Genomic DNA, 22,876 nt, shown 5'->3' with positions numbered 1-22,876 from the left:
GACGTGATTATAGTGAATACATATGCACCCAATGCCGGGACACAAGGCTATTTTAAAAACAGGTGTTAATGGATCTAAAGGAAGGCATAGTCTTTAATATGATAACAGGGGAGTTCAAGACCATAGTTTCATCATTGGACATACCAACAAAATCATCAAAGAAATAACAGAGCCAATCTGCACTAAAGACCACATATATATATATATATATATATACACACACACACACACACATATATATATATATATACACTTGATATCTACAGAATACTTAATCCTAAACCTGCAGAATACACATTCTTTTCATCAGTACATGGAAAGTTCTATATGATAGATTATATGCTAGGCCTTAAAACAGTTCTCAACAAATTAAAAACAAAACTGGAATTTTACCATATCTTTTTTGACAAAAATAGAATTCTACTCAGCCATAAAACAATGATATCCTGTCTTTTGCAACAAAATTGATGCAGTTGGAGAGAATTATGCTTAGTGAAATAAGCCAATCTTGAAAAGATTAATATCATATATTGTTTCTTATTTGTGACAGGTAACACATAGAGTACAAAATAATATAATGTATATGAGTGAAATTGACATCTTGGTACCGGCATTATGAAATAGCTAGGTAAGCCTAATGGGTACCAGTTCAAGTCCTGACTTCCAATTCTGATTCAGCTCCCAGCTATTGCACCTGGGAAATCAGCAGAAGATGGCCCAAGTGCTTGAACACCTGCACCCACATGAGAGACCCAGATGAAGCTCCTAGCTTCTGACTTCAAGCTTGCCCAGCCCTAGCTGTGGTGGCCACTTGAGAGTGACCCATCAAGATGGAAGATCTGTCTCACTCTCTCACTCTCTCTCTGGCTCTCCTTCTCACTGTAATTCTGACTTTGAAATAAATAAATATATTTTTAAAAAGCAATTGATATCTTCATGTCTTCTTATTACCTATAGTTCTTTATGTTCTTGAGGAACAATGGTCTTTCTACTTCCTACTTTTGAAGGAGACATACACAAAAAAAAGGAAAATGAAAAAATCATCCATATCAGTGTATTGGGAGGATTAATATCATCAAATTGTCCAAAATAACAAAAGCAATTTACAGAGTCAATGTGATCCCAATGAAAACACGAACAACATACTTCTCAGATCTAGTAAAAACTATGCTAAAATTGATAGGGAAAGTCAAGCAACCACAAATAGCTGAAATACTCATATACAACAATAAAGACAGAGGCATCACAATACCAGATTTCAAGATACACTACAGTTCAGTTGAATCAAAACAACCTGGCACTGGCACAAAATAGTCATGTAGATCAATGGAACAGAATAGGAACTCCAGAAATCAATCCACGCATCTACAACCAAGTAATATTTGACAAAGGAGATAAAATCAATCCCTGGAGAAAGAGCAGTCTCTTCAAAAAATTGTGCTGGGAAAATGGATCTCTACATGCAGAGGTATGAAACAAGACCCCCACCTTAAACCTTATAGAAAAATCAACTCAAAATGATCAAGGATCTAAATCTATGATCTGAGACCATCAAATTACTAGATGAGAACATTCTGAGAACTCTGCAAGACACTGGCATAGGCAAAGACTTCTTGGAAAAGACCCCAGAAGCACAAGCAAAAATAGCCAAAATACCAAATGGGATTAAATCAAGCTGAGAAGCCTTGGCACTGCAAAAGAGATACTCAGCAAAGCAAAGGGGTTACTGGCAGAATGTGAGAAATATTTGCAAAATATGCAATTCATAGATGATTAACATCCAGAACCTATAAAGGGTTCAAGCAAGTCAACAACAACAGAACAAGCAATCCAATTAATAAATGGGCCAAGGAATTGGAAGACATTTTTCAAAATTAGGGATTCAAATATGCTTGGGACCACTAATAATCAGGGAAAGAAAAATCAAAATCACCATGAAGGTTCATCACCCCAGTTAGAGTGGCTCTCATATAGAAATCAAGAAACAATAGCTTCTGCATAGGATGTGGTGAAAAAGGTACTCTGATACACTGTTGGTAGGAATGTAAATGTACAGCCTTTTTTCAAGACAGTATTGAGATACTTCTGGAAGCTGAAAATAGATATGCTACACAAGCTAGCAATCTCACTTCAGGGAATTTATCCAAGGGGAATGAATTCAGCATATGAAATAATTATCTGTTCCTCCAGGTTTATTGCAGCTCAGTTCACAATAGTTAACATATGGCATCAACCCTGATGTTCATAAACTGATGACTGGATAAAGCAACTCTGGTATATATACACTATGGAATACTATTCAGCCATAAAAAGAATGGGATCTCATCTTCTACAACAAAATGGATGCAATTGGAAACCATTATATTTTGTGAAATAAGCCAATCCCCAAAAGACAAACACCATAGGTTTTCCCTGATCTGTGGTAACTAATATAGTACCTAAATGTGGTAATATATAGAAGTGAAATTCACATGCTGAGACTTGATGAATTTTAATAGCTCTTGTCTCTAGTGTTGAAGAACAGTGTTTTTTTTTTCTTCATACCATTTGCTGAACTCTTCACTTAGTGTAGGGTTAATCTTACGAGTATAAAGATAACTGAAAAGAGATTACTAGAAAAATTAAGGAAGGGAATAAGAAAAGGAGGAGGATGAACTGTGGGAACATGTGCAGGAAGAAAATTAGGGTGAGAAGAATCACTACATTCCTAAATCTGTATATAAGAAATACGTGAAATTTATATACCTTGAATAAAATCAAAAATAGAGAAAGAAAAAATAAATATATTTAAAGTCTATCATTCAAAAATCAAAAGAAAAATAAGAAAGTAAGGAAGCAGTATAATATCATTATGTTTTAAAAGTTTATATTTAAATACATGAAATCACTTTCCTTTATATACATAAATTTATTAAAATATATAAATAATAAAGAAAAAATGACTTACTATTATTAGTGACAAATTCTGAAACAAAGTATTTCATTTCCATTTAAAGGAATTATATAATGAGAGAAGGAAAGTACAAATCAAACATTATTTATATCAAGAATTTAAAGCTAATAGCCTAATCTATATTAATGCGTACTTAAATAATTTGAAGTGTACTTCTTGTTACTATTAATTTGACTTTTGAATGAGAATATTCCAACTTAAATATTCCAAGTAAATTATTTGTTATTTTATAATTATTCTCAATCAGACAATGTTAATTTTCTTCCAGCATTAACCCAAACCCTTCTCAACTTAGAATTCATTGATAGAATCACAGCCATTCAGTGAAAACTTTTATATAAATACTATGAAGTTAAAAAAAAGCAATACTCACAAAGGGTCATTAATGACTGTCTTCAAGGCATTGAGCAAATCTGCACTTGACATTGTTTTCCAGTCCAATCTAACAGCTGCTCCCTTGGCCCTCATATGAGCAAGGTTATCATATTGCTCCGCAAACAAAGGGAGGCCCACCATAGGGATGCCGTGGTAGATTGCCTCATAGATGCCATTGGCTCCACCATGAGTTACAAAAGCTTTGGTTTTTGGATGACCTAGGATTGAGAGATTTTTATTTCAGGAAAATTATTGATGATGAATCTTAGTAGTGAAATGAGAAATTCAGAATTTGATGCATTGAAAGAGACTCTGCTCTCTAAATAGCAGACTATTTATAGCCATGAAACTGCATTCACATTACTTTGAGATCCAAAGAATCACGTAATTCCACCACAGAGGTGAGTGAAGGCCATGTGGAAAAGTATTGTTAGACTTGAAATTTGAAAAATGAATACAAGATTGACAAGTGGGAATGAAAAATGGGCAAATTCTTGAAAAAAAAAAAAAACCAAATAGGCAAGTGCACATTAGATTTTCTCTTAAAGCAATAGCGCATTCACCGACACTATATGTTAGCATCACAGCACAGCAGAGAGTGCATAGCTGTGTTGCTGGAATCATGGAAGGAAAGGCCACACTATATGTTGAAATACATTATCCCTTCATGATAAAGACTTACTTTTTCACATAGAAAATGCACAGTAATGTATAAAAGATATTATTTTTAGTAACATTTTAAAACAACTATAATCCAAGGAAGAGTAGAAGTAATGGCTGAAACAGGAGACAGAGACAAGACAGAAAATTACTAATTTTTTAAAGTTTATTAAGCTTCACTACAGACAGCACAAGCAGAGAATGAGAACAGGAAGAGTGCATCTACTGATTCACTATGAAAATGACTAAAAACCTGAAACCTGGCAGGGCAAAATTATAAGCAAAGACTGTGGTACAGGTCTCCAACGTGGTCAACAGGGACCAGAGATTTATCCCATCACTGGCTACCATCCGTGGTGCACTTTAGCAGATATTTGGAATCAGAAGCAGACACAACTTGAATTCAGGTACTTCAATATACAGTATAGATGTTCAAAGTGATATCTTATCTGCTATGCCAAATACTCTCCCACCAGGATATTATTAAGCATTTCTATGTGAAGTAACTTCATGTAAAATGATACTGGACATGATGACTTTGGCTGTACAAAATACAGTCATAGTTCTGGCTAATTTTATTTCTCCAGGAATAATGATAAACATGAAGGCATTTGGCTTACTTTATGAGTTTTTTTCCTGTAATAATTGATCAATCAGTTAATTTTCCATAGAACTATGTTCAGCTTGATTGTTGTTACTCCAATTTTCAGCATTTGTTCTACAGAATCTTACCAAGAAGGTCATTCTGGGGAATCCATTTATACAGTTGAGTATTGAGTCCTAATGTATGAGGTTTCTTGCCATCAAATTTCCAAAGAACCTAGAATACAATGCAAATATCTATTTCATGAGTTGAATTTCAAATCAGAGTACGTTAGAATTCTAAAGAGGTTGACAGATCAACCTACTTAAATCCCTTCCATAGGAAAGACAAGGAAAAGAGGACCAAAGAAATGAAGCAATGAAAATTTCTAAAAGATTAAAGTAGAACACCAAAACCAAAATTTTCTGTATATTTTTACTCTCCAATAGGAACAAAACATTTTTTTTATTTTTATTATTATTGTTAAACATTTATTTATTTATGTGAAAGGCATAGTTAGAGAGAGGCAGAGCCAGAGAGAGTTCTTCCATCCTCTGGTTCACTCCCCAGATGGCTGGAGCTCAGCTGATCTGAAGCCAAGAGCCAGGAGCTTTCTGGGCCTCCCATGTGGCTGCAGGGGCCCCAGGATTTAGTCCATTTTCTGCTGCTTTCCTAGGCCATAGCAGAGAGCTGGATTGGAAGTGCAGCATACGGGATTCGAACTGGTGCCTACATGGGATGCTGCCCTGCAGGTGGTGGCTTTGCCCACTACACCACAGTGCCAGCCCATGAAGCATGTTATTATGCTTCACAAATAGTGTCTTAGTCAACTGAGATTATGAATTACAAATTCAATTATTTTTATAAAATTGGTAGATGATCATAATTATAGTACAAAGATGAACACATTATCAGTGATGTATGCTTTTAAGTATATTAATGAATATGTTGGCCTCATCTTTCAACTGTTGTGTGAACCATTTCAAGAGCAATCATTGAAATGAAAGTATATTTATATCCAGATGTCAATAACAGACTTCTTTATAGTATGACATCTTTTAATTCACAAAATGTAAAGCCATTACATAAGCAATGTGTCAGAAAATAATTATACTTACTACTACAGCAACTTGTTTTATATTACAAATTAATAAACACTACTTCTAGGAAACATTTAAGTGATTTTTAAATACTTCTTTATTTGTTATTTAAAAGGCAGGAAGAGAGAGAGAGAGAGAGAGAGAGACTGATTGTTCACCTCCAAAGCATGCAATAGCTGAGACTAGACCAAGCTGAAGCCAGAACTCTATGTGTGTCTGCCATAAACGTAGCTGCTGGGGCCCATACCATATACAGAAAATTTTGATAATTATTTTTTCATTTTTTAAAGATTTATTTATTTTATTTGAAAGTCAGAGTTACACAGAGAGAAGAGAGGCAGAGAAAGAGACAGAGAAAGAGACACAGAGAGAGAGAGAGAGAGAGAGAGAGGTCTTCCACCCGGTGGTTCACTCCTCATTTGGCTGCAACAACCGGAGCTGGGTTTATCTGAAGCCAGGAGCCAGGAAATTCCTCCAGGTCTCCCACGTGGGTGCAGGAGCCCAAAGACTTGGGCCATCTTCTACTGCTTTCCCAGACCATAGCAAAGAGCTGGATCAGAAGTGGAGCAGCCGGGACTCGAACTGGCATCCATATGGGATGCCGGCACTTCAGGCCAGGGTGTTAACCCACTGCACCACAGTGCCAGCCCAGAAAATTTTGATAATTAAAAGCAGGAAACTGTAACAAAAGTAGATACAGAACTCCATCATAAGCTCTGTGATATAGGATAATGGAACCTCAAGCACAGGATTAAACTGCTGATCCACAATACTGAAGTGGAATTTTTGAAATGAATCTAAATATTATTGTTATTTCCAGGATTAGAAACTCTTTTACTGTGGGAAATAAGAGCCAACTTGTAGTAATATGGTGCATGAAAAGATTCAAAATTGTGTTGTAGCTAAATTTCATTCAACTGTTTACTCTTCCATAATGCATTACAAAATACTGCTTTATGATTAATTTCTGCTACAATAACACCATTTCCATGCCCAGTATCAAAATAAGGTATAGATTTTTGAATTTCCAAGATATCTTCATAATTTGGAGTAAAATTTGCATGTATTTAATTTCTGTTTGCTGTGTGAGTATTAAAAGAAATTTCAGGGTCACTTGAAACCTAAGTTAGATATAAAACTAAAATGTAATTCATAGATATCCAAAAACCAAATTATCTTGCATATATTAGAAAATTAGCATGTTTGAACATTACAGAAGTCAATATCAGAACCTCTTTCAATGCCAGGCTTGCTTCTGCTTGATTCCTGTGTTGCCTTCTCCTTCAGTCTGGAGAGAAGTTGATCTAATGGACTAGGAGCACATTCCTGTGGGACCATGTATTATAACACATAGGGTCCACCTTTAGTGGAGAGCCCATTTCCACCCTTTCAGTTACATTTGCCTGCTTGAGACACTGCGGGGGTCCAGTTCTACAGGACAAGCAAATTTTCCTCTTTGTCTAAATCTTGACAGAGCTGAATCCTGATCTAAAGTTTGATGAACCCAGATCTTTCTTTATCAACATAGATTCCTGATTAACACATTGAATGGGCCCTATACAAAATTAGCTGCAGCAAAGACTCAGGCATTGTATGGGAACATTAAACTGCAGGTTGCATTTCAGACTTTTTTTAAAAACCTTCTTAATGCTATTGCACTAGTGCAGTTATCAATTATAATTTAATTCCTTTCTGATGACACATTTAGAGCATACAATAGAATCCACAATCCTGCAATGTGGAACCAAATGACAGGGCAGAATTTTGCAATTTCTGTGTCATGCCTGCAATGTCATGATGCTAAGAAAGCTTCACATCATACCTGTTAAATATATTTCTTTCTGATCAAATATTTATTCCAAAGTAATTTAAGTTAAAAAAACTTCGCTCTATTTTTGCACCTGTCATGCAGAATTGTTTGTAAACTCATATCTGAGATAAATCTAAGATTTCATATCAATTTACACTCACACAGGAAGCTTCTCTAATCAGTCTCTTTACATACTTAAATAGGTTCATTCAGCAGTTGCCCACCATTAGGGCACGTTTCTAACCTTTTGTGGAAGCTGAGCAAGAGCTGATGCAATCACATTGGTCCTTTCTTCTGTCATGTTGCTGATCATGGACCCCAGAGAAAACACCACAACTCCGTCTTCTCCAGAACTCTGCACAAAGTCTTCCATTTCCTGTGAAGAAAAGAATTTGCTCCATCACAAAAGGGCAGCAACACAGCAAAAGATAATGAAAAGATTGATGCAATCAATGAAAGAGAAAATCAATTTTTTTTACATAGAAACCTTTTATTTAAAGTATGCAAACTTCATGCATTTCATAAATACATAATTTAGGAACATAGAGAAAGTCAAATCTTATCAGAAATTATTGTAGTGGTGGCTATGGTAAAATACATAGCTGACAAACTTTCCATCTTACCCATTTCTAAGCATACAGATATTCATGTAAACTACAGTCACAAGGCCTCAGATTTTTTTTCTTACAAAACTGAAATATCACGTCATTTATATATTAAACAATACATATGTAGGAAATCGTATTCCTACTTGATATTCCTTCTCTCATTCTGCATAAAAAATTGTTATTATATTATTTATCTTCTCTGTTACTATATTCCCAAGTAAACTTCTTATTATGGTTCATTTAATGTTAATGACGATTCTTTCATAAAATTGTAATGGTGTGATATACACATATGTAAGTTATTCAATCATCCTTAAAATTTTAACGGTTTGTTCATTTATTGGAAAGGCAAAGTTACATAAAGGCAGAGGCAGATAGAGAGAGGTCTTCTATCCACTATTTATTTGCCTAAGAGCCGCAATGGCCAGAGATGATCCAGTTTGAAGCCAGGAGTCACAAACTTCTTCCCGCCCTTGTTTGTCTGAAACACTTCTTATAGACGAGCACTTCCTGTCAGTCATTTCACCCGTCTCACCACCTTAAAATAAAAACCAATTTGATAGGAGGAATTTCCTGCACAGCCCGGCCTCCCTAGAAGCAAGTGATAGGAGCAGAGCCTCCAATCTCCGGGAAAATCCCACCTCCTTCTGACTTTCATTGGCCTAATCTGTCAGGCCGGAAGTCTGGCGTCCTCCAGTCATAATGACTACCTTCCCACGCCCCTCACAAGGAGTCGAAGAAGCCCTTCCCCTTGGTCTCTTCCTAGTGGTTACTTGCAAATGTCCATTTTCTGTGTCGCCAGCTGATTGGTCAATGGAGAGGAGACAGCCCAAGACTATTGAAGGTCTCTGATAGGGTGCAAAAGGGGAGCCCTGGTAGGCATTTTTTGGTGCAGTAGAGGAAAGGCTAGGGCAAGCACGCATGCGCGAAGGGTCTCCCCTGGAGCCTCCAAAGGCGGAACAGCACTGCCAGGAACCAGGAATGCCCAGGGTGCTCGCTCTGCATAGCGCTGGAAGGCGACCAGGATGAAGGACAGTTCCTAGGGCATTTGTTTCCATCATTAGCCCATGTTCCTACCACAGCCTGACCCCTTCATGCAGTACAGGAACTGGCAGGTGTCCCCGACTTCACACCCCGCTGCCCCACTCCACACTCAGTCGCAATGGCTCAAGTTTGCAGAAGGGGTGGGCTGCCTGCCCATGCTGACCCTCCAACCCTGCGGGCTCCAACGTGTGGTGGAATGAGAAGGCCATGCCAAGATGGCTGCTGGCAAGTCAGCCTCAGTTACTCAGGAAAGGCTTTGAAACCCACCTGGCAAAGGAGCCTGCGTGGCAACAGGCTGTGATTGGTTAGGGCATAGACCACCCCTTGACTGGATTGGCTGTCTTGGCTATTTAAGTTGTACCAACTTAAATAAACGAGTCTGCCAGCTGCTTGCTCTGGCCTGCTTTTGCCTGAATCCCGGGGTCTGTGTGGTGACTTGGCCTCTTGCCCCCACCATGCTCCTCCTCTCAGGAACAAATCCATCTCAACATCTGCAACTAAGGGCCAAGTGCCCCGTCCCTTATACCCCAGACCCCGGGACGGCCTCCGGTCAACGAGACTTCCCCGTGACAGCCCCAGCCACCTGGGCGACAGGGGGCAGCAGGAGCCACCTGGCGACGCGCATGTCGGGCCTTCGGGCCTCAAGGACTACAGGGGCCGCTAGGCTCCCTGCGCCCGGCTCGCAGTCTGTGGGCTCCGAGGAAGCCGGGCTCCCTGAGGCTTGGGGACCGGGCAGCCCAGAACCCCAGAACTAACGTTACAGAGATGCCTGCCTGGGGCTGGGGGCCACACTGCTCGCAGGCTGTATTCGTGGGAAATGGGCCATCTTTTACTGCTTTTACTCCTTTCCCAGGCCATAGCAGAGAGCTGGATCAGAAATGGAGCATCTAGGACTGGAACTGGTGCCCAAATGGGATGCCTGCACTGTAGGCCATGGCTTTACTTGCTATGCCACAGCGCCAATCATCCTTGAATTGAGTTTAGACTGTTTTCCATGGCTATTTTTGTAAATAATTGCCAAAAATATATTTTAAAATTTTTTCTTGTTTAATTTTTTGAATTTTATGTAAGTTATACAAGTTTCATGTATTTCATATATACAGATTTGGGACCATAGTAATACTTCCCATGCTACCCTTCCTCTTCCATGATTCTATCCTTCTTCCTATTCTCTCTCTCATTCCCACTCTTAATATTCACAAATATCTGTCTTCAGTTTAATTAATGATTATATAGTCAACCCTACACTAAGTGAAAGAGTTCAGCAAACAATATTCAGGAAAAATATTGACATTAGACATCTTATTTATTTTTCTCTGTAGTTTCAGGCTAATATCTTATAAAGCCAAATTTGTCAATGTTTTTAATATTCCTTGATGCAATCTGTTATATTTCTTCTTTTCTCTTTTTAAAGAGGAAAGATTTTCTGGGTGTTTGATAATCAGTGAAAAAGCAGTTCCCTGAGATAAGTAAGATGTGTTTAACATATGATAAGACAAACTTCACAATATTTGACTTGTATTCAAATCTTGTCTGTGCAAATGTAGAACACTCATGATTAATAATTATCATTATAGTAATACCTGTTTTTCTGGCTTGCCTTACTCTCCAGTTTTCCCTCCTCCCATAAACACTGTCATTTTCCTTTTATGAAAATCATGAAATTAGTAAGGATAGAGGTACATTGTATAAACTTTCATTTATATTTCCTCATCCTGTAGACTTGTAAATCTTTTTTTTTTAATTTTTCACTACAATTTATTGTAAGTTCAAACTAAAGAACTGTGGAATTTCAATATTTATACCAACTAGATTCCATTGTTAAACCTTAATGTACATTTTCTTTTTTTTACATTTATTTAGTAAATATAAATTTCCAAAGTACAGTTTATGGATTACAATAGCTTCCCCCCCATAACTTCCCTACCACTCGCACCCCTCACATCTCCCGCTCCCTCTCCCATTCCATTCACATCAAGATTCATTTTCAATTATCTTTATATATAGAAGATCGATTTAGTATATATTAAGTAAAGATTTCATCAGTTTGCACTCACACAGAACATAAGGTGTAAAATACTGTTTCAGTACTAGTTACTATAGCATTAATTCACATTGGACAACACGTTAAGGACAGAGATCCCACATGAGGAGTAAGTACACAGTGACTCCTGTTGTTAACTTAAGAATTTGACACTCTTGTTTACCAGATTTATCAAGTTGAAACTATTTGCTTTGAAAATAGATATTGCATATTTTCAATTATTTTCTATTTTTTTGATGCTGAAATAAGAAGAAAGAGTATATCTTAGGAGATGACATAGTACAGCAGTAAGGAACACAACTGGACCAGTGCTGAGGCGTAGTAGGTTAATCCTATACCTGTAGCACCAGCATCCCATATGGGTGCCAGGTCTAGCCCTGGCTGCTCCTCTTCTGAACCAGCTCTCTGATATGGCCTGGAAAAGCAATTGAAGATGGCCCAATTGCTTGGGCCCCAGAAACTGTGTGGGAGACCCAGAGAAAGCTCCTGTTTCTTGGCTTCAGAACAGCTCAGCCCCAGCCGTTGCAGCCATTTGGGGGTAAACCAGCAGATGGAAGACCTCTCTCTCTGCCTCTCCCTCTCACTGTCTGAAACTCTCCCTCTCAAATAAATAAATAAGAAGTTTTTTTTAAAAAGCATATGACTCTATACATGTGTATAGTGTGATACGATTTTAAAATAGACTAAATCCTCATGTTCTGTTATGAAGAATGCCATACTATAAGCAGACAGAATTGTTTTTCAAAAAATTCAAAGGCTGTGAACCAGCATTGTATCACTTCAAGGTTGGAAGGAATTCCCATGTGCCCCTCTGCTTACAGGTTTATCTGAGAAGGAATTCCATAGTCACCCACCCACTTTCACTTCACCCTGTAGCGCTGACTAAGGTCTGAGCAACTGCTGGGATTGGAGCAGAGAAGCTACCTTGCTTCTTCCCCTCCCCCAACTCCCACTCATGTCCATGCCCAGCAGTAGAATGTCTCACAGCACTTCCCCATTCTAACAGCATTACAGAGTCAGGGCAACATGTGGAACAAAAGACAGAACACTTGCATCTGTAACTATGGGAATTTGGGAGCATTAGTCCCAGAGCTGTGTGCAAGCACTCTATGTGACCAAGGGATATTCACCTTAGCTTCAAAAGGCTACCCCCAGAAGCAGCCCATACAAAATATCTCTTACCATGGTTTATTTGGGTAATGATCCAAACTTAATCTACAAAAACAGGACTATGGTAATTCATTCTAAATTTATCAGTGTCACTAGAATATATCCAGTTGACAGGAAAGAATCTACCTGCACTCCACCTCTCTGGACTCATAGCCTCCAGAGTAAAGTCTCCTGTGTACCTTGTAGTCACTTATAGTACTAGAACAGGGTCCACTTCATATCCCCTGGTCCTAAGACTAGAGCTGTTGGTATTATAAACCACAGCATCAGTTGGACTCCCCTAGCAGGAACTGAGGAAATGTTTATCTGTATCACACAGTCCTAGAGGTATACCAATTGCTAGCTCTAGAATCCACATCGTTCGAGCTTGCCAGTAAGACAGGGATCAGTCAACACTGTCTCTCTCAGCACCAAGAACAAGGTCCTGGCTATCACATTTGCCAGGGAGACTGACAATGAACTTTCTGAGGACCAACAATAACAAACCCAAGGAAACCCTTATTCATCTAAAGCAGCACTTTTATCCATATGAACTGCAGCAGTTCATCTGACAAAAAAATCATTAACAATACATCAGCGTTGAAGCACAATATGGAACAAATGACTGAAACAGATGTGTACAGGACATTTCACCCTACAGCTACAGAATGGGCATTCTTCTCATCAGCACATGGAGCTTTTTTAAGCATAGACAACAAGTTTATCCACAAACCAAGTCTCAGCAAATTAATAACATAAGAATCATACCATATATCATTTCAGAACATAAAAGAATAAAACTAGGGGCTGGCACTATGGTGTAGTGGGTTAAACTGCCGCCTGCAGTGCTGGCATCCCATATGGGCGCTAGTTAGAGTCCCAGCTGCTCCACTTCCCATCCAGCTCTCTGCTATGGCCTAGGAAAGTGGTAGAAGATGGCCCAAGTCATTGGGCTCCTGCATCCACATGGGAGACCTGGAAGAAGCTCCTGGCTCCTGGCTTCGGATCGATGCAGCTTCTGCCGTTGTGGCCATTTGGGGAGTGAACCAGCGGATGGAAGACCTCTCTCTCTCTGCCTCTCCTTCTCTCTCTCTGCCTCTCCTTCTCTCTCTCTGCCTCTCTTTCTCTCTCTGTGTAACTCTGACTTTAAAATAAATAAATAAATCTTAAAAAAAAGAATAAAACTAGACAGCAATAACAAGAACAACAGAAGACACATAAATACTTGGAAATTAACAAACATGCTACTGATTGATCATGCTTTATGAGGAAATTAAAAGAAAATCAAAAACTGTATAAATAAGTGAACATGAAAACACATACAATCAATATCTGTGGGCTGCAGCTAAAGCAGTATTATGAGGGAAGTTCATGTGTTAAATGCCTCCATTTAAAAAAGAAAAATAGAAAAATGTTGGGACAGTGCTGTGGTGTAGTAGGAATAGCTGCCACCTGCAGTGCTGGCATCCCAAATGGGTGCCAGTTCTGGTCCTGGTTGTTCCACTTCTGATCCAGCTCTATGTTATGGCCTAGGAAAGCAGTAGAAGATGGAGGCCCAAGTCCTTGGGCCCCAGCACCCACATGGGAGACCCAGAAGAAGCTCCTGACTTCTAGCTTCAGATCAGTGCAGCTCTGGCCATTGTAGCCATCTGGGGAGTGAACCAGTAGATCGAAGCTCGCTCTTTCTCTCTCTCTCTCTCTCTCTCTCTGCCTCTCTGTAACTTTGTTTTCAAATAAATAAATAGTTTTTTTTTTAAATCTCAAATTAAAGACCTAATGATGTATCTTGACTTAGAAAAACAAGAAGGAAGCAAACTCCAAATCATCAGGAGATTAGAAATAAGGATCAGAGCAGAAATACATAAATTGAAACAAACAAAAAAAACAACATATCAAGCATAAATTTCTTATTTTAAGAAGACAAAATAGATAATCTTCTAGCCAAACTAACAAAGGAAAAACTTAAGTAAATAAAATTGGAAATGAAAAAGTAGACATTACAACAAATGCCATGGAAATGCAAATGACCATAAGAAACTACTACAAAGAACTATATGCTAATAAACTGAAAAGTCTTGAAGAAATGTTTAAATTCCTGGATTCATATAACCTATCAAGATTAAATCAAGAATATATAATCAATCTGAACAGACCCATAACAAGCAATGAAATTGAAATAATAGTAAAAATCCTTCTATCAAGTAAAGTGTAGGACCTAAAGGTTATACTATTGAATTCTGCAAAACATTCAAAGAGGATGTAACCCACTCTTCAAACTATTCCAAAATATTGGGCACAGTGGAGTTCTGCCTTACAGTTTTTATGAGGCCAGCATTACTTTGATAACAAACCAAAGTCAGGACATGAAAAGAAACCTACAGACCTATATCCTTAATAAACACAGACTCAAATATTCTCAACAAAAACTAGCAAATTGAATAAAAAACCACACGAAAAAGATAATGCATAATAAAACCAGATCATCCGTCATGATCAAGTGGGATTTATCAAAGAAATGCAAGGGTGTTCAACATTCAGAAATCAATAAATGTCATAAATCACATCAATATAATTATGAAGAAAAAATATGTGATCGTCTCAATAGATGCAGAGAAAGCATTTGATAAGATTCAAAATGCTGGCTGGTGCCGCGGCTCACTAGGCTAATCCTCTGCCTGCGGCACCAGCAAACTGGGTTTTAGTCCTGGTTGGGGCGCCGGATTCTGTCCCGGTTGCCCCTCTTCCAGGCCAGCTCTCTGCTGTGGCCGGGGAGTGCAGTGGAGGATGGCCCAAGTACTTGGGCCCTGCACTCGCATGGGAGACCAGGAGAAGCACCTGACTCCTGGCTTCGATCAGCGCAGTGCGCTGGCAGCAGTGCACTGCCCACAGCATGCAAGCCACAGTGGCCATTGGAGGGTGAACCAACGGTAAAAGGAAGACCTTTCTCTCTCTCTCTCTCACTGTCCACTCTGCATGTCAAAAATAAAAAAAAAGATTCAAAATGCTTCATAATAAAAAATTTAATGAATGTGATACAGAAGGAACATTTCTCAAAATTTTAAAGGCTATATATGACAAACATATAGCCAATATCATGCTGAATGGGGAAAACTGAAAACATTTCCCTCAGATCTGGAATAACACAAGGATGTCCACTTTCATCATTTTTATTCAATATACTACTGGAATTTTCTGCAAGAGCAATTAGGGAAGAAAAAGAAATAAAAGAGAGGAAATTAAATTATCCATGTATTCATATGAGATGTTGTTGTACATGGAAAAACCTGAATGCTCAACCAAGTACAAATCACTTGAATATAATAAGAAGTAACTAAAAATAAAAAAAAAAAACAGTAATAATTACAATAGTCATTACTGATTCTGGATTACTGACCTGAGTGCTAGAATTTAATTTGTTTTTACCTTAACATAATATATACAGCCTACCCTGTGATGTTTATATATATATATATATATATATTTATACACACACACACACATAATGTAATGTTATAATCCAGGTAAATGTGTCTATTTCATCCAAATTTCATTATTTCTTTATGGTGAAAGCATTAAAATATTTTATTCTTCCAGCTTTTCTTTAGAAAAATATCTTGTATATTATAATTCTCTATAGTCAGTACAGAACTCCAGTAGAACACCAATACTTTTCACCCCATATAACTATAATTTATTTACAGTTTATCAAAGTTTCCCCCATCTCCTACCCCACTGCTATCTCTAGCCTCTGACAAACACCATTCTATGCTCAACTATCATGAGATAAATTTTGTTAAATTGTGAATATGAGTGAAATCATGTGGTACCTCTTTCCATGCCTGGTTTATTTAAGTTAGCCTAAAAACTCCACATTCATCCAGAGTGGCAACAAACAAGATTTTATCCCTTTCATAGCTGAGTAGTATTTATTTATATATGATGCATTTTCTTTATCCATTCACCAATGGATTACAAATATGACTGTTTCCACCTCTGCTTTCTTGGGAATGGTGATGCAATTTACATGGGAATGCATTAGTCTCTTTGACAGAGTGTTTTGATTTCCTTTGGCTTTTTGAAGACATCTTAAGTGTTCATTCTGTAGTAACCATTTTTCCACACAAGACAAGATGGAATGCATTATTATTACAAGTTCTTGAGTGGTTATGTGAATGAATATTATTGTCTACTTTTCCATTTTCTGTTGCTTGAACTTATACAAAGACCTTCTTAATTCTCCTTTATATTATGTTTTGCCAAATGGCCTTTTTGGAAAATCAGGCTCTATTCAACATTTTCTTCTAAACCATTGTTGTTTTAACTGTGCTACCTTGTCGCTCCCCCTCTTCATGGAGGAACGACACTAAACCCTGCCTAGGCTTCATATCCGAGTCACGGCACCATTATGTCGCTCCCCCTCTTCGTGGAGGAGCGACACTAAGCCCTGCCTAGGCTTCATATCCGAGTCACGGCACCATTATGTCGCTCCCCCTCTTCGTGGAGGAGCGACACTAAGCCCTGCCTAGGCTTCATATCCGAGTCACGGCACCATTATGTCGCTCCCCCTCTTCGTGGAGGAGCGACACTGAACCCTGCCTAGGCTTCATATCCGAGTCACGGCACCACTATGTCGCTCCCCGTCTTCGTGGAGGAACGACATAAGACCCTGCGCTGTTCTTTCGTCTGCTCGGCCCTCCCCGGGTTTGCTGCTGGTTCTTCCCGGGTTGGCTACTATCCCTTCCACCTCCGTGGAAGGGCAGTTCCCCCTGGCCACATTCCCCACTTCCGCAGGGGAGCGGCACACCGCCGGCCGGCTCGTCTCGGGGGCTGCACAGGTGTTCCCTCAGATGTTCCCCGTAGATGTTCCCCGTAGATGTTCCTGGTGCATGCCGTCTCTCTCCTCCTTTATAGTCCTCCTCCGCCAATCCTAACTCGGCTGCCCACACGCCAAGTACGCTGCTCTCCAATCAGGAGCAAGTCCTACAGTTTATTGGTTGAACTGGAGGCAGCTGGGTAGAAGCTGTTTTCTCCTCTCCCAGCGCCATATTGTAGGAGAGCAGATGCATAGAATAAGTCTTAATTCCAGTAACTTAGTCTAGTCCGAGCTGCTCCCCACAGAGGAGAGCAGATGCATAGAATAAGTCTTAATTCCAGTAACTTAGTCTAGTCCGAGCTGCTCCCCACACTACCTGTTACTGTTTTTCTGTCTGCTTCTTTCTTTCATTCTTTTTTTTTTTTTAGATTTATTTAATTTATTTGAAAGATAGAGTTACAGAAAGATGTAGAAACAGAGAGAGAGAGAGGTCTTCCATCTGCTGGTTCACTCCCCAGATGGCTGCAATGGCCGGAGCTGTGCTGATCCAAAGCCAGGTGCCAGGAGCTTCTTCCGAGTCTTCCATGTGGGTGCAGGGGCCCAAGGACTTGGGCCATTTTCCGCTGCTTTCCCAGGCCATAGCAGAGAACTGGATTGGAAGTGGAGCAGCAGGGACAAGAAACCGGCTCCCATATGGGATGCTGGCGCTTCAGGCCAGGGCTTTGACTCATTGTGCCGCAGCGCTGGCCCTATCCTTATACATCATTTACATATCTGTACATATTCACGTTATTATCAATGACTCTGGGATAGCTTCTATAACCTCTTCTAGATAAATTTTAACAGTGTGGTTTTTGCTTTCACAAAACTTTCACAGTTTGTGTTGTCTATGTTTCCAAAGAAAATATAAGGTATTAGGGAGAGCACAAAATATGCCTACTCTTTTTCTCTATATGTCTAGCACTTACCTCTCTTGTGTCCTAGAGTGTTTATGAAAATACACCGAATTAAAAGTCAATATTTTCTTAAGTGCTGAATAAAGAAGACCGTAATTTAACTGACTCTATTCTCAAAGTCTCTTAACTATTCTGTTATTCTAAATGATAATGATGTCTGTATACATATGATGGTACTGAAATATACAAAACTATATCAAAAAGTTCATAGAAATGTTGGTTATGTTCTAATTCAAAAATACCTAGTACTTTGTGAAATCCTCTCATATGAGTTTTTGGCTGATAGGGCCATTTCACACAATTCCAATGTCTCTTCCTGTGAGTCAAATGCCTAAGTGAAGAATGCAGAGTCATTTCCACTGCATAGGCTAAGCGAAAAATGAAAGCAAACAGGGCATATTTACCTTGGGCAGAGGTTGGGCAGGTTTGCAGTGGAGCCCTCCAACAAAATAAACATTTGGCAGGAGTGGGCGAGGAAACTCCAGATCCCAATAGCTTCGAATGAGCCATATTTCAGCTTTCCCCATTAGCTCAGAGAATGTAACCGGTCTTCCTGAGGAAAAGGCAGGGTAAGGAGAGAATGGTTACATGAAGTATACCACATGACTAAATGCAATGATGCAGCCAATCATGTATAAAGGGTCTATGCATTGATAAAATTAATATAGACACATATATACAATACACATAAATGAATATACATATGTATATACAACATATGTATTTAAATATACTATGCATTGTTCACATATCAGATATATGCAAATGAAATATTTCTAATATCATTTCAATATAGTCACAATCCTTGCTATCAAAATATGGCACTATTGAATTAAATATACATTTTTTCCTCTTTGAAGTTATAAGATTCAAATAAGAACAATCATTTTAGCTAGAGTCAAGAAATCCTACAGAAACTCTGAGCATTGCTTTCCCAGAGGTAACTAGTCCAGTTTCCACAGTTTAGCAAACTAGTCCCCAATCCTTTATTTTACAGACAAGCTGTAAATTTTTTTAAATGGAACTGATTTATTTTCTTGAACCTGTTTTTCATTCACTTTGCCAGCTTAAAAATATTTACATAGAAATTTTTGAAGAAACATTGGCAAATATCACATGGAGAGGTTTTTAAATTATGGAAATAGAGATTGTTGTTCAACTTATTTTTGATAATTATTGCAAAGAGATGGGGAATGATAATTTCAAAATAGATTAGTTCCATACATTTCTACATTTAAACAAAATTTTATGCATTACACAGATGATTTTCAAGGACTTAGTGAAAGAATGTGGAGCACTACAAAACTCAATTTCCAGATTTTCTGTCTGGAAAAACATCTGTATCTCCAAAATTGAATGGCATTTTTAGGTAACACAGAAAATGTATGTTAGTTTTGAATATATCATCAGATTCTTGCAAGGAAAAACTGTTTTCTCAAAGTTACATAGATGGTATACCTAGAAATGAGTGTAACAAATCCATCTACATGTCGTCATTTGTCAACATATTAGAGAAATGTCTTCTCAATTTTTATAACATAAAGAATGGGTACTATAATGGACATAGAATTGCTTAGGAAAATCCTGGTGCATCATTTGCAGCTGTGAGACTTCCTGGAATGACTCAGCCAAGTAGTGAGAAACTGGCATCTGACTCTGTAAGGGAAACCATTCCATATTTCTGAGATTGCAAGATCTTTTTATATTATCATTTCAATATTCCATTTATATTCCCCTGAATATACATTAATACAAAGTGTTACAAAGTCAGACCTTATTTGAGAATTCATGTCAGCAGCTAAAAACATAACTTACCTAGAACTTCACTGCAAAACTGATCCCACCTCTTCACATTCAACAATTGGAACCAAAAGTCAAAATAAAGCATCCATAGCATGTTTTTTACCCTCTCCATGAATGTCATTTGTCCACTTAAATCTGACATAATAACAGGCACATAGGAAGGAGGAAATAGAAGTCCCCCACTATACTTTTCATAGGTGTAGCCAGGAGTGAAGCGTATACTGTACACAAGGGGTCTGTTCAGTAGCTCAGCCAGCAGCTCACCACAGGGAGCAAATGGGTCTGCAAGAACAACATCAAACCTTGAGTCTTGAAGCTTTGCCATGATTTTCTTGTTCATAACAACATTTTTGCAGATATTTTCATAAATGTTAGAATATTCTGTGAAAACTTTTTGCATTGCTTGAGAATATTCCCAATATGAATATCTTGACACATCATTTATCATATTATTAAGCCAATGCACGAAAATTGCTTCCATTTCATCTTTAGTGGAAGTTGTAGGAAAAGTTTCAAATTTAATTCCTGATTCATTTTTGGGATCAATTAGAACAGAAGCAGAAGATCTCAGAACAGTGACTTCATGGCCTCGCTGGACAAGTGCATCCAAGATTGTCTTCATATTCATCCAGTGGCTGTACTCCATAGGCCACACCAGCACCTTCCCACAACTCCCAGAGCTGAAGCAGCAGCTCAGCTGTAGCAGCAGCAGCAGAACTGAAATGCATTTCACAGACATCCTGGTGAAATGTGATGCTTCCTCTCCACTTGCTGTTCCTTTCTTCTGGTCCTCCTGGTTTTTTACAAGAAGAAATGTAACAATAGTTAAAATATAACTTGAACTAATAAAACAAATAGATCATATGAACACTACAGATTGTTAACCAGGATTACAGAAGGAAAAACCAAATTATTTATAGTCCTGTTTAAGTGAGTACTTTATGATCTCTTTTATGATTAAGTGATTCATCCAGCCCTAACACAATGACCTGGGTGTGTAAACTGTGCTATGTAAGAGATTTTAGAGCAGGTCCCAAAGCGCTGGCAAGTGTGGTGGCTTGCATCTGCAATCTCCATGACAGCGAAGCAGAGAGAAAATAATTGTGCAGCTTATTCTCATTTCTTGGATAACATGTTTCAAAGGACATTCTTTGTAATAACACTGATAAAATATAATTCACATACATGCAAAGCATCAAATAAAATGTTTAATTCATTATTTCATATAACATTTACATGAATGTGTAACTATTAATTTTTTAATATCTTATTGCTGGAAAAGTAGCCCTGTACCCATTCTTATTTGTGCCCCCTCCACTCCAATTGATGGTTTCTTCTGTCCTAGGTAATTACTAATTTGTTTCTATTAATTTGCCTACTTGGCCATTTCTCATACATTAAATAATATAGCAAATGCAAGCACACTTTTCCGTGAGTGACATCCACTTGAGGAGTAAATAACTAACCTACAATCTGTGTTACTCCCATCAGGGAATCCCCAGTCCCTGAATGATAGCAATGGATATTATAAGGCAATGACTTGGGAATTAGAATTCCGGTGTGCTATGCATGATTAGGACCCCTGCTTGTAAAGAGAATATACTAGACGAAAGGAAGGAGACTATTTGCCTCATTTCTCTGGAATTAGTTTTTGAAATACAGAGCAGGGCTGCTGTGAAAAAGATACAATGATTCAAACCCTCTATTGAGTAACAGGGGCTGTGGCTGATATAATGTTCAACTGGGAGTTGTGGGGAGAAATAGACCTTTGGTCTAGACAGCATCCACCTTTTGTGGACTTCTGTGACTCTGGGCTAGGGAGAGTAAACAGTTAAGATATTAAATGCTCCAGGCTCTCACTCTTTTTAATTGTTTGTTTTGTTTTGCTTATCAAGACTTGAATCTGTCATTTCTCTCTTTCCTCTCTCTCCCTCTCCCTGTATATATGAAATACGTGAAACTTATATACCTTAAATGAAAATTTTGAAAAAAAGAAAGACAGAGTTACAAAGAGAGTGAGGGAGAGAGGAAAGGTGGGAGGGAAGGGAGGAAAGAGAGAGAGACAGAAAGAGAGAGAGAGAGATCTTCATCCTCTGGGTCATATGGGATATCAGCTTTGAGTAATACCAGCCCCTTACATACTCAGCATTAATACGGTAAAAACTCTAGTGTTTCAGGAAGCAACAAGCTATGGGTAGCATCATAGGAAGTGAAAATAATTGACTGGAAGAGACAGTGAGCTTTGTTGAACATCCTCCAATAAAGAAGTGGGCAAGGCACATCAGGTACAAATCAGCTATTCTTCATTCTGTTTTTAAGACTGAAATATATTCTACCGCATGTTTCATTTTATTGACTCTTGGAACTTCATGATCTCTTCATAACTGAGAAAGCGAATTCCAAGTTTCATATTATCTGGCCTAGAATTTTTGAAAAATTTTTATCAATTTATCTGATCTTAACTGATCCCATGCCTCTGCTAATTGCTGAGTTCCTGTCTTCCTGACTTGAGAGTTTATTTTCCTAAGCATAACAAATTCATCTTTTGTATATTCTCCATCCCATCATAAAAAATATAGAAAATCACTGCAACATGTAAACAAGACACAAATTGATCAACATCAAATAATGTTCGATCAGCTTAATAATTGTCAACAAAATCAATGAATCATTTTCATATACAAATACTCATAATTCTAGGCTGAAAGTATCATAAGTTGAGAATGTATTTAATACACCAACCAACAAAACTTCACAGTTAAACAATCAATGAATCATTTTCATATACAAATACTCATAATTCTAGGCTGAAAGTATCATAAGATGAGAATGTATTTAATACACCAACCAACAAAACTTCACAGTTTAACAAAGAGCACTTAATAATACTAAAGGATATATTTAAAGAACACAAGAAAACTTTTAGTTACCTTGTTTGTATTTATTTTTAATACACTTGGCATTCTAATGTAATTTAT

General features: G+C 38.1%; 1 protein-coding gene across 1 annotated transcript in view; it reads right to left on the bottom strand.

The window, feature by feature from the left end:
* The window catches only part of LOC138843067 (UDP-glucuronosyltransferase 2B16-like), a 24,168-nt gene extending 3,468 nt beyond the window's left edge, over positions 1 to 20,700 (bottom strand). The window contains exons 1-5 of the mRNA XM_070048068.1: positions 19,911 to 20,700; positions 18,500 to 18,648; positions 7,726 to 7,857; positions 4,721 to 4,808; positions 3,327 to 3,546 (exon numbers count right to left, since the gene is read on the bottom strand). Coding sequence (XP_069904169.1) covers positions 3,327 to 3,546; positions 4,721 to 4,808; positions 7,726 to 7,857; positions 18,500 to 18,648; positions 19,911 to 20,637 — 1,316 coding nt within the window. The 5' untranslated portion in view covers positions 20,638 to 20,700. The remainder of the gene's footprint in view (positions 1 to 3,326; positions 3,547 to 4,720; positions 4,809 to 7,725; positions 7,858 to 18,499; positions 18,649 to 19,910) is intronic.
* Between the last annotated feature and the right edge of the window lie 2,176 nt (positions 20,701 to 22,876).

This window comes from Oryctolagus cuniculus, chromosome 8 (genome assembly GCF_964237555.1).
Source record: "Oryctolagus cuniculus chromosome 8, mOryCun1.1, whole genome shotgun sequence".
Taxonomy (NCBI): Eukaryota; Metazoa; Chordata; class Mammalia; order Lagomorpha; family Leporidae; genus Oryctolagus; species Oryctolagus cuniculus.
Note: the sequence above shows the minus strand (reverse complement) of the source record. Positions and strands in the feature narration are given on the sequence as shown.